The 16,366-nt window shown below is 45.3% G+C and overlaps 2 protein-coding genes across 2 annotated transcripts in view; one reads left to right on the top strand and one right to left on the bottom strand.

Annotated features, from left to right (window-relative positions):
* KCTD19 (potassium channel tetramerization domain containing 19) overlaps nucleotides 1–3,276 on the bottom strand; it is a gene marked incomplete at both ends in the record, with an annotated part of 36,263 nt that extends 32,987 nt beyond the window's left edge. The window contains one exon of the mRNA XM_080703495.1: nucleotides 3,268–3,276. Coding sequence (XP_080559621.1) covers nucleotides 3,268–3,276 — 9 coding nt within the window. The remainder of the gene's footprint in view (nucleotides 1–3,267) is intronic.
* A 318-nt stretch (nucleotides 3,277–3,594) lies between these two features.
* Nucleotides 3,595–16,366, top strand: part of LRRC36 (leucine rich repeat containing 36) — a gene marked incomplete at both ends in the record, with an annotated part of 64,782 nt that continues 52,010 nt past the window's right edge. The window contains one exon of the mRNA XM_080703494.1: nucleotides 3,595–3,664. Within this exon, the coding sequence (XP_080559620.1) occupies nucleotides 3,595–3,664 (70 nt within the window). The remainder of the gene's footprint in view (nucleotides 3,665–16,366) is intronic.

The following is a 16,366-nucleotide window of genomic DNA, read 5'->3' as shown; positions in this document are numbered from 1 at the left end:
TTTAACAAAGAAGGGTACTGGAAACTCCAAAACATTGTTGACAGAAATTTTAAAAGGCCTAAATAAGTGGAAAAATTTTATGGTCATGAATTGGAAGATTTAATATTAAGATAGCAATACTGCCCAAATTGGTATGGGGCACAGTGGTGTAAATCTGTAATTCCACTAGCCAGGAGGCTGAGACAGGACGCTCTCACGTTTAAAGATTGCCTCAGCAATTAAGAAAACCCTTTTTCCAAATAAACAGTAAGAAGGACTGGTGGTGTAGATTGGAGGTAAAATGCCACTGGGCTCAATCCTCAGTTAAAGATTCAACACAAACCCTAGGAAAATCCCAAATACTTTTTTTTTTTTTTTTTGCAAAACTTGACAAGCCAATGCTAAGTTCATATAGAAATACTGAGGACCCAGAATAGCCAAAAGAACCTTGGACAAGGGAAGCGAAGTGTGAGGATTCATAATTCCCATCTTAAAACTTACTACACCATAGATAAGCAAATCAGGAGGCCTAATTGGGAGTGATGGGAGGGGAAGAGGGAAATCCCTAATGTATATGGTGTACATTCACAAACATCAAAGTCCATCACTAAGCCAAACATGAGAAGGAGGGAGGGGGGAGGGGGAGACCGGGGAAGGGCTAAATGGGTGATGTGTGCATGTATGCCTCTACCATCTTGTACTCCATTAAGATGTCTCACTACAATGCACCAATAAAAATAAAAAATAAAAAAAACTTTCTACAAGGCTACAATAACCAAGACTACTGCTGGTATAAAGACAGCCATGTAGAAAAATGAAATAGAATCGGAGTCAAGCAGATTTGTCTATCAACTGATGAATGAATAAATAAAATGTACCGTATCTATATAATGGACTCTAGTTTATCAATACAAAGGAATAAAATACCGATATATGTTACAACACGAATGAATCTTGAAACATGCTATCTGAAAGAAGTAAAATACAAAAGATCACATATAATTCCATTTACATATGATAAGCAGAAGAGCAAATCTGCAGGAACAGAAAGTAGATTAGTAGTTGCTTAGGGCTGTGAAATTGGGGAGTTTCTTTTGGGGAAGATAAACATGTTCAAAAATTGTGGTGATAAACATAATAAACATAACAAAACTAAACATAATAAAAATCACTGAGGCATACACATTAAAATGGTAAATCAAGCTGGGCATGGTGGCACACTCTTGTAATCCCAGCATTTGGGAGGCTGAGACACACGATTGCAGGTTTGCGGCCAGCCTCAGTTGCTTAGTGAGGCCCTCTGCAACTCAGTGAAACCCTGTTTCAAAAAATAAAGAATAAAAAATAGGGCTGGGGGTGTAGCTTAGAGGTAGAATGCCCCTGGGTTCTAACCCCAACACCCCCCCCCCACACACACACACATTAAAATTTTAGATTCCAGAGCCGGGCGTGGTGGCGCACGCTTGTAATCCCCGCACTTGGGAGGCTGAGACAGGAGGATCATGCAGGTTTGAAGCCAGCCTCAGCTACTTAAGTGTGACTCTCAGCAACTTAGTGAAACCCTGTTTCCAAATAAAATATAAAATAGATCTGAGAGTGTAGCTTGGAGGTAGAAAGCCTCTGGGTTCCACCCCCAAGTATCACACACACACAAAAATTTAGATTCCAGTTTAAAATTATGCATGCTGAAGTGATTGGGGAGCACCACATTTATAAATCTACAACTTGAAGCCAAGTGTGGTGGTGCACACCTGTAATACCAGTTCTTGAGAGGCTGAGACTAGAGGATGACAGGTGTGAGGACAGCCTCAGCAAGTAGAGAAACTCATCAAACCTAGCTAGATCCTGTTTCAAAATAAAAGTGAAATTGTGCTGGGGGTGTAGTTTGGAAGTAGAATGCCTCTAGGTTCAAGCCCCAGTAAACCCCTCCCCCCAAAATCTTCAACTTATTTTGAAATGAATCAAAAAATAAGATGGTTTGATGGACAGATACTGTGGGCTCGAAGTCGGTATGTGGTGCTCGCTTGGGCAAATCTTACAACCTTCTTAAAATTCTGCCTTAAAATGTTGGTGGTAGCCGGGGGCATGGTGGTGTATGCTTGTAATCCCAGTACTTGGCTGGGAGGCTGAGAAGAGGAGGATCGGGTTTGAAGCCAGCCTCAGCTACTTAGTGAGGTCCTCTGCAATTTAGTGAGATACTGTTTCAAAATAAAGGATAAAAAAGAAGGCTGAGGGGGGGGGTGTAGCTTAGAGGTAGAATGCCCCTGGGTTCAATCCCCAGCACCACCACCACCACCACCACCACCACCACCACCACCACCACCACTCCCACCCACCCCCACCACCACCCCCCACACACACTCTGTCAGAGGTGGTGGAAATATAAAGTAAGAAGTGGTTGCTCAGAAGAGGAAAAGCACCCTCCTCCAACAAAAACCTGTTATCTCCTATGTTGACAGTAGAGGAAGAAAAAGAAATGTATTCAACAAAGGAAGTGACTCATTTCTTTTCTAATAAGCCTGGTCTAACTACCCAGATACAAAGAACAATTACATATGCCATGTTTGAGACAAGAAGAGTTGTAAGGAGAGAAAGATTACAAGTTGTAAAATGGTGTCAGGACTCAGAAGCAGAGATGGAGAAGCCAGCCCGATTGAGCACATCTCAACCTTTGAGTCCTGACCCTTCTTAAGTGGCCAAGGCTGGACATGATAGACAGAGTAACGAAGTCCCCACCAAACCGTAAGGGCATTCATATATAAGGACTCTTGATTTTACATTCTGTTCTCCTTAAGGGTGACTAAGCTGACTGAAAGCTCAGTGTGCAGATTTGGTGCCAAAGAAACCCTTCTAGAAGTGAGCGTCAGCGCTGGACTAGGCTCCTTTTTTCTTATTAAGGACAGGATTTGACAAGCGGGTCTTGGCTCAAGAGTTTGCCCCCTTCTTACACATGTCCCGTCCACAGGAGGGCTCCCAAGAGGGGCCTGCTGGAGGTTCAGGATGCGACTCCTTTGCAGAGCTTTCTTCTGCAAAGTCCGCTCAGGGCGGGTTAATGCAGAACTGTCTCTGCCTGGGGAGAGCCCGCAGCCACAGGTAAACTTGGGGACTCTGTGGCACTTGAAGGACTAGGCTTCTTGCCAAACTGGATGCAAGAAACAGGGTAGCCTTATGGCCATCCCCAGCCCATCTCAAAGGAGCTCCTTCCAAATCAAGTTCTAGGGCCAGAATCAGCAAATACTCTAAAGAAAGACAGAACCTCAGCTCCTCAGAGCCAAGTGAGTGCCTCACCCCATCCATCCTGCCTCAGAAATCTGCCTCCAAATCCTTCAAAGCCGGGCCACCCTCCGACCCTTACGCCCCAAGTCAGGTGCCTAAACCGGAGGCCCTAATCCTGGCTCCAGCTCCCCCCATTCGATGCTTTAGTGGTTCTGGCGCCCCTGCCAGGGCGGGATCCCTCCTTACCATGGTGGGGACGCCTGCAGCGGGAGGCCACGTGACCCGTCCACCAACGGCCCCCGGGCGGGCGGGCCGCGGGGCGGGGCCTGGGCGGTGGGCGGGGCCTGGCACACGCGAGGGCGGGTCTCGAGCGCGGCGGCAGGTGAGCGGCGGGCGGGGATGGCGGAGCAATGGGAACTGGACGAGGAGGGCATCCGCCGCCTGGGCGCGCTGAACCTGGACCAGCCGGGTAGGGCCAGGCCGGGAGGGCCTGGGCGGGGAGCGTGGGATCAGAAGCGAGGAGGCAAAGTCAGGCGGAGGCTTGCGGAGGAGCCCAGGAGGGGGAAATTGAGGCGGAAGGATTACATTCAGGTGGAGGCGGAGGAAACAGGGAGAGATTGAGGGAGAGCGGGAGAGTGTGGAGTAGAAATGAGATGAGACCCCAGGGATCCTGTGACAGGTGACAGGATCGGACAGAGAAAAGAAGTCTGAACTAGTACTGGAAGGAAACCGAGTCCCCAAAGGGACAATGGTGGGAGAAGAAAGTGCTGAAAAAGTCCGTTTTGTTGGGGGGTGCTATGTAGGATGCACCAGCGGTGTTCATTTGAGCGGTTTCCGAAACTTTCTACCCAGAAGGGCTTTTTCTGGTTGGGGTAAAGTGGAAAAGGATTCCCCTCGTATCGTTCATTCTCAAGAACTTCAACAACCTGACATTTCTTTGATCCATCTTTAAGTGTAGCTTTCAGAAGAGACTCAGAAGCCGGGTGTGGTGGCACAAACTCGTGATCCCAGTACTTGGGAAGCTGATACGGAAGGATCAGAGGTTCCAGGGCCAGCCTCAGCAATTTAACAAGACCCTGTTTTAAAATAAAATAGGGCTGGGGGTGTAGCTCGGAGATAGAATGTCCCTGAGTTCAATCAGCAGTAAAAAGCAAAGACTCAGAAAGGGGCCTGGTGTGATAGGAAGAGCAGCTGGTCTCTCAAGTCCTTAGATTAGTGCCCCAGTCCTGCCTCCAGCCTCCAGATTGTGATGGCTGAGTGGCTGTTGACCCACCTTTGACCAGGATCAAAGCTTTTTTCCTGCGTGTCTAAGGGGGAGGGGAGTTGGAAACCTTAGCAGCATTCCTAATTCAACAGTCACCCTCCCTAAACCACCACGTCATTTTTGACTGGCCCTTTGTTAGTTAATCTCTACAAGCATGTCAGGTACTGTTGTGGTTCCCATTTTAGAATGTCTCTGTAGCCCTCATGAAAACAAGCTAGCAATACTGGAAGTAGGGCATGGTTGCTAAGGAGGGGTCACTGGGAGTGTGACCTTGAGAATTATAAAAGGTCTCTCCCCCTCCCCTCCTTCTCCCTCTCCCTCCTGCCTGCCTCCCTGATGTGAGAGCAGAGCCCTTGTTCTCTCCCTTCTCTCCACTCCCCCCCACTGCCATCGCCATGTCTTAGGCTCTGCAGACCCAGTCTCACATGGATTAAAACGCTAAATTTCCAAAAATTGTAAGCAAATCTTTTTTCCTCTAAGTTTGGTGATCAGTTGTTTGGGGTTAGAGCAGAGACAGAATTAGTATCAGAGTGGGGTCACCGCTGCATCTGAGTCTGACCATTTATTTTGTGGGTCTTAGGAATTGGTTTGTGAGAAGTTGGAAGGGCCAGGTTGTGGCTTAGAAAGGGATACGGTAGAGACTGTACTCGGGAGACTTCAGAAGGCAAAGAGGACTCCATAGAAAAATGGAATAGAGGCCACACATGTTACATTCTGGCAGAAAACTTAGCGGCGTTTTCCCCCATGTCCTGAAACTTCGAGTGAGGCTGAATTTAAAGATAACAGACTGATTAAGTCGGCAGAAGAGATCTCAAATAGCAGAGTATTCCAGCTGCATCATGGATATTAACGTATGTGTTTAGTGAATTGTACACTGAATTTCAGAAATGGACAGCAAAGCAGAAAGACTTTATAAATTTGAAGTTTGTCTAGAAAGGCATGTGTAAAATTGGGTCCCAGAGAGATGATGTTGCAGAAGGAAGTAAGATGGATGAAAGGAAGGTGGAAGCGGTGGCCATGATAGAGGTGGGACCAGCAGCGGTCTGGATGGAAGTGATCCCAGCAGCTGTGATTAGAGAGTGCAGGACTACCTTCCTTGCTGGCACTAGACCTCAGTGCACATGTGATGCTAGCTTTGCTGGGAAAAGGGGGTTATCAAGTCTTCTCCCCAGAGTTTTTTGTTTTGTTTTGTTTTGTTTTGTTTTAGGTACCAGGGACGGAGCCCAGGGGCATTGTACCTCCAAGCTACACCCTCAGCCCTTTTTTTTTTTTTTTTATTCTTTATTTTGAAAAAGGGTCTCACTGAGTTGCGGAAAGCTGAGGCTGTCCGCAGACCACGATCCTCCTGTCTCAGCCTCCCGAATGCTGGGATTACAAGCGTGCACCACCACGCCCGGCTCTTCTCCCCAGATTTCAAAGGAAAGCCTAGGATGCCAGGCAACATGTGGTATGGTCATAATCCTTGCAAGCAGCCCCAAATGAGGCAATTGGTGAAGGTGCGAGGGTGAAGCCAAGGTTGCAAGGAAAACCTCTGAGATTTAGAGACGCCAGAAATGTGGAATGACAAGGACAGACTGCAAGCTGCAAACCATGGGGACAGGCCGGAAGAGCCGGTATGCTGCCCATGGCAATCAACCAGGCCATACAAATGGCTCTGGAGATCACATCTCACCACCACATGCCCCAGGTACCAGAAGCGGAGCTGCAGGATCAGACGCTTTCCCTACTGGATTTCGATGTTGTTTTGGTCCCATTCCTTTTTATGGTCCTATTCCTCCCTTTCAGAATGCAGATATCTACTCTGTGCCATTGTACATCGGATGTATGTAACTTGCTTTTTGTTTTAACGTGGGCTAAGAGTTTACCTTGAGTCTCAGAGAGGACTTTGAACTTTCGAGTGACACTGGAACTGTTAATTCTGTTGGAATTATTGGAGGTGGACTAAATGCATTTTGCATTGTGAGGTGGCCACGAGGTCTAAAAACCAGTTCCATCCATTTTCCTGCCAATGACATAGTTTTGTTCTTCTTCATGCGTGAATAAAATTCCATTGTGCTCATATTCCATCGTTTTGTAATCCATGCATCTGTTGGTGGACATCTTGGCTGGCTCCACAGTTTGGCAGTGAATTTGCACAGCTATAAACATAGATACACATGCATTAGTTTGGTAGTTTGGTTTCCATTCTTTTGGGTAGATACCCAGAAGTGGTATTGCTGGATCATATAGTAGGTTCATTCCCATTCTACTGAGGATCCTCCATACAGTTTCCCCTTTCTTTTTATGTTGCTTATCCAAACATATAGAAACAGAACCCTAAAAAAAAAAAAAAAAAAAAAGCCAGGTGTGCTGGCTCATGCCTGTAATCCTAGCACATAGGAGACTGAGAGACAGGAGTATTGCAGGTTCAAGGTCAGCCGTAGAAAAACAAAATAAAGAGCCGGGCGTGGTGGCGAACGCACTTGGGAGGCTGAGACAGGAGGATCGCATGGGTTCGAAGCCAGCCTCAGCTACTTAGGCTCTCAGCAACCTAGTGAGACCCTGTTTCCAAATAAAATATAAAAAAGGTCTGGGAGTATAGCCCAGAGGTAGAAAGCCTCTGGGTTCCACCCCCAGTACCACCAAAATAAAAAATAAATAAAATTAAGAGGGCCTAGGGGTATAGCTGAGATAATAATGCCCCTGGTTTTAATTCCCAATTACTAAAAATTTAAAAAAATAATGACATATTTATCATTTGGCCATTTGCTCTTTTTGCTTGCCAATAAAACACAAATTTTTAAATTAATGTGCTGGTGTATGCATTATTAAAATCTTTTCTAAGAAATCACAGTGATCGAGCCGGGCATGGTGGTGCACGTTTGTAATCCCAGCATCTGGGAGGCTGAGACCAGAGGATCGCGGTTCGTGGACAGCCTCAGCTACTTAGTGAGGCCCTCTGCAACTTAGTAAGACCTTGTTTCAAAATAAAAAGAATAAAAAATAGGGCAGGGGGTGTAGCTTGGAGGTCAAATGCCCCTGGGTTCCATCCCCAAACCCGCAAAAAAAAAAAAAAAAAAAAAAAAAAAATCACAGTGATCACCTTTGAGGAAAGCCTTTTAGTTTTATTCTGTACTTTTCTATACTGTTGGAATGTCCTGACAATGTAATTATTGTTAGGGTGTTTTTTGGGGGGGTACTGGGGATGGACCCAGGGCAGTCTACCTCTGAGCTAAACCCTCAGCCTGATCTTATTCTTTTTTATTTTGAAACAGGGTCTCACTGAGTTGCAAAGGGTCTCACTAAGTAGCTGGTGCTGACTGCAAACCTGAGATCCTCCTATCTCAGCCTCCCAAATGCTGGGATTACAAGCATGCACCACCACACTCAGCTCTATTTTTATATGTAATATGTAAAATTGAAAATAGTTGTGCCCGTTCCTTCCTTTCTTCCTTTTTTTTTTTTCTTTCTTTCATGGCATTGAGGATCAAACCTAGGGCCTGCATGTATAAGGTAAATACTGTACAACTGCGCCCAATATAAGTCTTAATAACCTGTAAAGTATCTAAAAATGCAAATTTCCCTTTTTTTCTAATTTTCCCCTGATTGTAGTACTGAAGATTGAACCCAGGGGTCTTCTACCACTGAGCCATACCCCCAGCCCTTTTTGTTTTTTATTTTGAAGCCAGGTCTTGCTAAATTACCAGGAGCAAGCCTAGAACCTGGGATCTTCTTTCCAAGTGCTGGGATTGCAGGCATGTGTTACTGTGGTCAGTTTATTCAGTTGTTTTTGACATCTGTGGTCTGCAATGTTTGGTTTTTTTCTCTAATCTGTCTTTGGTCTTTATGAACATTGAAATCGAATGCATGATTTCTTAAGACCTGCGCTTCATGTGAATCATAAAAGGATGCCTATCTCTGTGGCAGTTTATCATTTGAATGATGATTTGGGTTCCCTTGAAAAATGTTACATCTACTAGACTGCAGTAAAAGCCATGAGAAATGCTGCGGTAACTGTAGACAGGAGGATTGCGGGCTCGAAACCAGCCTCAGCAACTTAGTGAGAATCTCAGCAACCTAGCAAGACCCTGCTTCAAAACAAAAAAATAAAAAGGTGGAGGTGTAGTTCATAGGTAGAACGCTTCTAGGTTCAATCCCCAGCACCACATACACAAACACACAAAAAAAGAAAGAAAGAAACAAAGTGAAGGAAGGAAGGAAGGAAGAAAAGAAGGAAAGAAGGAAGGAAAAAATCCCACTTGTACTTAGCTACTTAGCTTTTATTTCATAGTAACAGATTCTCGGAGTGTTAAATCATTATATAACACATAATCACAAATACACTTCCCTCAAAGAAATCAGAACAGGTGTTTTTTTTTTTTTTCCTTCCCATTTTACAAGCATCACTCATGTATTATAAAATTCACCATTTTATTTTATTTTTGTGGTACCGGGGATTGAACCTAGGGGCATTCTACCTATGAGCTACACCCCCAACCCTACTTTTTATTCTTTATTTGGAAACAAGGTCTCACTGCGTTGCAGAGGGCCTCACTAGGTAGCTGAGGCTGGCCTGGAACCTACGCTCCTTCTGCCTTAGCCTCCCAAGTACTGGGATTACAAGTGAGCACCACCATGACCAGCTAAAACCCACCATTTCAAGCCAGGTGTGGTGGCGCGCGCTTGTAATCCCCACGCTTGGGAGGCCGAGACAGGAGGATGGCACAGGTTCGAAGCCAGCCTCAGCTACTTAGTGAGGCTCTCAGCAACTTGGTGAGACCCTGTTTCCAAATAAAGTACAAAATAGGTCTGGGAGTGTAGCCCGGAGGTAGAAAGCCTCTGGGTTCTACCCCCAGTACCACAAAAATAAATAAATAAATAAACCCTACCACTTCAAAGCCTGTAGGTCAAGGTCATTCAGTATGCTCACAACCACCCCATTATGTAGTTCCAGGATGTTTTTGTGAACCCATTAGGCGTCAGTTCTCATTTCCCACTTTCTTCAGCCCTTGGCCTCTCTTCTACTTTCTGTCTCTCTGAATTTACCTCTTCCAGGTATTTCCTATGAATGGAGTAAGAAATACACGGGCTTTTCTATCTGGCTCTTTTGACTTAGCGTGATATTTTTAAGGCTTATCTATATTTTAGCATGTTTCAATAATTCATTTTTTTATTAATAGATTCTATTTTAGAGCATTTTAGGTTTACAGACAATTTACATATACAATATGAAGAGTACCCGCCCACCCCTCCCGCCCTCCCTTGCGGCTCCCCAACCCGTAACCGCTCCCCACACCCCCTACTGCTAATCAGCTTGTGTTAGTGTGGTACATTTGTTACACTGATGAACCAGTATTAAAACATTATTACTGACTCAAGTCCACAGCCTGCATTAGGGTGCACTCTGTGTTAAATAATTCTGTGGGTTTTGACAAGTAAATATTGTACCCACTAGGAAGGAATCAAACAGTAGTTTCACTGCCCATCATCAGAGATGACGAAAATATCTGTTTAAATCCTTTGTTCACTTTGTGGGTGTGTTACTAGGAATCGAACTCGAGGGCTTCTACCTCCAAGCTACACTCCCTGCCCTGTTTTATTTTTTATTTTTATTTCGAAACAGTGTCTCGCTAAATTGCTGAGGGTCACATTAGGTAGCTGAGGCTGGCTTTGAACCTATGATATTCCTGTCTCAGCCTCCCAATTACTGGGATTACAGGCGTGCGCCACCACTCTTGGCTTGGCTTGTCCGCTTTTTAAATTGAGATTGTTGTTGTTGTTCTTGAGTAGTATGCATGTTTGTATGTATGTATATCTGTATGTATTTATTTATTTATGGTGGTACTTGGGCTTGAACCCAGAAGCATTCTACTTCAAAGATATACATATACTCCAGCCCTATTTTACTTTTAAATTTTTTTTTAGGGGGGTGGTGGTACTGGGGTTCCTGGAAACCCTTCTACCTCCAGGCTACACTCTCCCAGACCTTTTTTTTTTTTTTTGGAAACAGGGTCTCTTAAGCCAGCAAGGCTGACTTTGAACCTGCACTAGCTTCTGCCTCAGCCTCCCAAGCGCGGGGATTACAAGTGCGCACCACCATGCCCGGCGTGTATTTTGATTAAAGCATTTTATATTTTGTTAAATTGTAATGAAATATACATAACATAAATTTTACCATCTTAACCATTGTGTGTGTGTGTGTGTGTATGTGTGTGTGTGTGTGTGTGTGTGTGTGTGTTGCTGAGAATGCAACCCAAAGGCATTCTACCTCTGAGATATTCTCCCAGTCCTATTTTATTTTTTATTTGGAAACAGGGTCTAAGTTTTGGCAGGCCTCACTAAGTTGCTGGGGCTGGTCACAAACCTGCGATCCTCTTGTTTCAGCTTCCCAAGAACTGTGCGCCACCACACTCAACCATCTTAACTATTTTTTTTTGGGGGGGTGATACTGGGGTTCTTGGAAACCCTTCTTCCTCCGAGCTACACTCCCAGACCTATTTTATACTTTTTATTTGGAAACAGGGTCTCTTAAGCCAGCGCGGCTGGCTTCGAACCTGCGCGATCCTCCTGTCTCCGCCTCCCAAGCACAGGGATTACAAGCGTGCGCCACCATGCCCAGCCATCTTAACTATTTTTAAGTGTCCAGTTCAGTGGCACTAAATACATTTAATACATTCACAGTATTGTGCAATCATTACTACCATCTATCTCCAGAAGTCTTTTCTTTCTTTCTCCCCCCTCTTTTTTTTGGCGTGTGTGTGTGTGTGTGTGTGTGTGTGTGTGTGTGTGTGTGTGTTACTAGGGATGGAACCCAGGGGCATTGTGCCTCCAAGCTACATCCTCAGCCTTATTTATTTATTTATTTATTTATTGTACTGGGGATGGAACCTAGGACCCTTCTACCTCTGGACTACATTCCCAGACATATTTTATATTTTTTATTTGGAAACAGGGTCTCTTAAGCCTCTGAGGCTGGCTTTGAACCTGCATGATCCTCCTGTCTCAGCCTCCCAAGCGCAGGGATTACAAGCGTGCACCACCACGCCTGGCTTATTTTTATTTTGAAACAGGGTCTCACCAAGCTGCTAAGAGCCTCTTTTCTCAGACTCCCAAATACTGAGATTACAAGCGTGCAGTACCACACCTGTTAAATAAATAAAAAAAGTTTATTACATCAAGATAGTAAGCTTAGCTGAGTGTGGTGACGCACGCTTATAATCCCAGCATTAGGGAGGCTGAGACAGGAGGATGGCAGGGTCATGGACAGCCTCAGCTACTTAGTGAGGCCCTTTGCAACTCAGTGAGACCCTGTTTCCAAATAAAGAATAAAAAATCGGGCTGGGGTGTAGCTCAGAGATAGAATGCCCCTGGGTCCCATTATAGCTCACACTTGTAATCCTAGTACTTGTGAGGCTGAGACAGGAAATCGCAGGTTCGTGGCCAACCTCAGCTACTTAGTGAGGTCCTCTGCAACTTAGTGAGATCCTGTTTCAAAATAAAGAATAAAAGCCAGGCGTGGTGGCGCACGCTTGTAATCCCCGCACTTGGGAGGCTGAAACAAGAGGATCATGCAGGTTTGAAGCCAGCCTCAGCTACTTAGTGAGGCTCTCAGCAACTTAGTGAGACCCTGTTTCCAAATAAAATATAAAATGGGTCTGGGAGTATAGCCAGAGGTAGAAAGCCTCTGGGTTCTACCCCCAGTACCACCAAAAAATAAAATAAATAAAATAAAAAATAGGGCTGGGGGTGTAGCTGGGAGGTAGAATGCCCCTGTGTTCAATCCCTGGTATCAGGGGGGGGAAAGTACCTAGTTTAGCTTGCAACTCAATCATATAACTGTTTTCCCACAAGATATCCAGTATTTTTCAGTACGCAGGAGAATTACTTCATGAATACTTTCCAGTGAGTAACAATACAAAAAAAGAAATGTGTTCAATGGTCAAAATTTAGTAAAATTAGGGTTAGGTATATAGCTCAGTGGTAGAGTACTTGCCTATCATGAAAGAGACCCTGGGTTCGACCCCAGCACCAAACACACAAAAAGACTTAATAAAATTAGTCAGAAAGCATGGTTGTACACGCCTGTAATCCCAGTACTTGGAAAGCTGGGAGAGGAGGATTGAAGGTTTGAAGCCAGCCTCAGCCACTTTGCAAGGCTCTCAGCAACTTAGCGAGACCCTGTGTCAAAAGCGGGGGAAGCTGGGTGTGGTGGCGAACGCTTGTAATCCAGCATTTGGGAGTCTGAGCCAGGAGGATCGCGGTTCACAGACAGCCTCAACTACTACTTAGTGAGGCCCTTTGCAACTCAGTGAGACCTTGTTTTACAAAAAAAGAATAAAAAATAGGTCTGGGGTAAAATAGGTCAGAGGTAGTTGGCCCTGGGTTCCATCCCAGTTCTGCAATAAAAAGGGGGGTCTGGGGTTGTAACTCAGAAGTAGACTGCCCCTAGATTCAATCCCCAGTACCACAAAATAAATAAACAAATGAATAAGTGAATGTCATTGCTATTACTTTATAAAGGGCATTCTTAAGTGAAACTGGCATTTATTTATTTATTTTGGGTAATGGAGTTCAACCCAGAGGCATTCTACTTCTGAACTAGACCCCCAGCCCTATTGTATTTTTTAGTTTGCAACAGTCTTTCTAAGTTGCTGAAGCTGGTCTTGAACCTGGAATCCTCTGTCTCCACCTTCCAAATACTGAGATTACAGGCATGAGCCACCACACCCAGCTCCAAAGTGACATTTAAAAACTGCCAATCTTAGTCGAGTGTGGTGGCTCACACTTGTGATCCCAGGACTTGGGAGGCTGAGACAGGAGGATCACACAGGTTCAAAGCCAGCCTCAGCTACTTAGTGAGGCTCTCAGCAACTTACTGAGACTCTGTTTCCAAATAAAATATAAAAATAGGTCTGGGAGCTGGGCATGGTGGCGCACACTTGTAATTCCCACGCTTGGGAGGTGGAGACAGGAGGATCACACAGGTTCAAAGCCAGCTACACTGGCTTAAGAGACCCTGTTTCCAAATAAAATATAAAATAGGTCTGGGAGCGTAGCCCGGAGGTAGAAAGCCCCTGGGTTTCATTCTCAGTACCACCAAAACCAAAACAAACCAAAACAAAAAAACAAAAAGCAAAAACAAACAAAAACAATAAACTGCCAATGTTAGCTGGATGCACACTTGTAATTCCAGTACTTGGGAGGCTGAGACAGGAGGATCAAAGGTTCGAAGCCAGACTGGGCTACATAGTAAGGCCTTCTGCAACCTAGTCAAACCCTGTTTCAAAATAATGAATAAAAATTGGGCTGGGAGTGTAGCTTGGAGGTAGAAAGCCTATAGATTCCATCCCCAGTACTAAGAAAGAAAGAAAGAAAGAAAGAAAGAAAGAAAGAAAGAAAGAGAGAGAGGGAGGGAGGGAGGGAGGGAGGGAGGGAGGAAGGAAGGAAGGAAGGAAGGAAGGAAGGAAGGAAGGAAGGAGGCACGGAGTACCGATGGACCTTGATTCTGCTGCCTGGGTTCGTCCTATGGCGCCAGTGACTTTTGCTTTTGTATCCTAAGGACCTGTGTCAACATAACCAAAGGCGATTACAATCATCATATTAATATGGAATAGTTTTTAAAGTAGTTTTTTAAAGGATTAACTTAGATTTATTAACGCCCAGGGGAAGGAAGGTAACAGTTCCTGACCCTCCAGCTGTATCCACAGCTGGAGAGCAGGCTCACCAGAGGAGGGGGCCAGCGCTTCCTAGTCTGTGCTTAATGGAGGGGTATTGGCAGGGTGAGCACACAGCTGCCCTAGTCTCCTTTTCTTCCCCAGGAATGAGGAAGTGGCCGTGTGTAACTGTAGGCGTCCCCTGCCCACTTTAAAGTAGTCTGGCCTTGGGGACCCCTGTGCCTATCTCGGGTGCCCCAGGGTCGGGGACCACACTCTGAGAACTGCCGCGTTGCTATGGCATCTTCATTTGCATTGTGGATGTATGTACCCTTCTCGAGGGCCTCCTTCCTTTAGGGATGTTATTCTGCTCCTGTTTTGTTTTGTTTCTTTCTGACAATAACACTCATCTAGAATTCGACTGTAATCCTTTTCTGTGGCTCTTTGTTTCATGCACTAAGGCTTTCCATACTTTTTTTTTTGGGGGGGGGGTCTGGGGATGGAACCCAGGGGCATTCCTCTGAGCTACACCCCCTGCCCTATTATTGTTATTATTATTTTTTTTTTTTTTTTTGAAACCGGGTCTCACTGAGTAGAGGAGGGCCTCACTAAGTAGCTGAGGCTGTCGCTAACCGCAATCCTCGGGTCTCAGCCACCCGAATGCTGGGATTTCAAGCGTGCACCACCACCCGGGCTGACTTTCCATACTTATGAGTGGAAGCGGGGACCAGAACAGCTTTTTTATTCTCAAGGGTCTGGAGCGCCCTCTTCTGTTGTTTTCTCAAAGTACCAAGAAAAAGTGCCCTGCCATACGCGCTTCCCTCCCACCGGGATCTTCTCACAGCTTGTGCCAGACATCACAGACCCAGTCAGTGTAGGGGCCTTCCCAATGTTTTCTCTCTGGTAAGGGGCTTATCTGAATGGGGACTGAACCCAGGAGCATTCTACCTCTGAGCTACACCCCTAGCCCTGTTTTTCATTTGTGTGTGTGTGTGTGTGTGTGTGTGTGTGATGCTGGGGATGGAACCCAGGGGCATGGGGCATTCTATCTCCAAGCTACACCCAGCCCTATTATTTTATTCTTTAATTTGAAAGAGTGTCTCACTGAGTTGCAGAGGGCCTCACTAAGTAGCTGAGGCTGTCCACGAACCCGGATCCTCCGGTCTCAGCCTCCCAAATGCTGGGATTGCAAGCGTGCGCCCCCATGTGCAGCTTGAATAGACTCTTTAGGTTATGACTTTTAAGAGTTTATGAGGCCCAGGCTGCTCCAGCACCTTAAGATTTTATTTCAAGCCGGGTGTGGTGGCACACACCTGTCATACTAATACTTGGAAGGCTGAGACAGGAGGATTGCAGGTTCAGGGGCATCCTTAGCTACGCAGTGAGACTCTCATCAACCTAGCAAGACTCTGTTTCAGAATAAAAATAAAATAGGGCTGGGGTTGTAGCTGGGAGGTAGAATGCTCCTAGGCTCGCTCCCCAGTACAAAATAAATAATAATAAAATTTTTAAATTTTTCCATGCAGTTCTTTAACATACACCTGAAATCAGATCCTGCAGCACACCGGTTGTGCTGTTCTCATCCTGGCCCACCACACCTGCCAGAGTTTCTGTTAGCAATTTTGAGATTCTTTTCTTTTCAGTGCTATTACAAGTCTGGTTGGCTTTCCTCTACTTAATTACACACACGCACCTGCACATATGTCGGTATATGTTTTTTTCTTTAAAAGACGGTTACATGCCGGGCGTGGTGGCGCACGCTTGTCCCAGCATTCGGGAGGCTGAGACAGGAGGATCGTGGTTCGTGGACAGCCTCAGCTACTTAGTGAGGCCCACTGCAACACAGTGAGACCCTGTTTCAAAATAAAGAATGAAAGTAGGGCTGAGGATGTGGCTCGGAGGTAGAATGCCCCTGGGTTCCATCCTCAGTAACACACACACACACAAACCAGTTACAGAGAATGCGCAGTGGTAGGGCATTCATTTACCAAACATACATGAGGCCCTGGGTTCCATCCCCAGCACTGCAAAAATAAAAGAAAGAATAAATGACAGATAAACATGCAAAAAACATCATGCTTTTCCCTCACTTAATGCCTTGGAAAGTTTCTTTATGAACATCTACAAATTTACCTCATTCTTTTGTTATTGTTTTGGCACTGGGATTAAACCCAGGGATACTCTACCTCCAAGCTACACTCCCAGCCCTTTTTTTCTTTCTCTCTTTCTTCTTCTTCTTCTCTTTCTCCTCCTCCTCCTCCTCCTTCTTCTTCTC

The sequence above is a fragment of the Muscardinus avellanarius genome (genome assembly GCF_963383645.1).
Source record: "Muscardinus avellanarius genome assembly, chromosome: 10".
Taxonomy (NCBI): domain Eukaryota; kingdom Metazoa; phylum Chordata; class Mammalia; order Rodentia; family Gliridae; genus Muscardinus; species Muscardinus avellanarius.
Note: the sequence above shows the minus strand (reverse complement) of the source record. Positions and strands in the feature narration are given on the sequence as shown.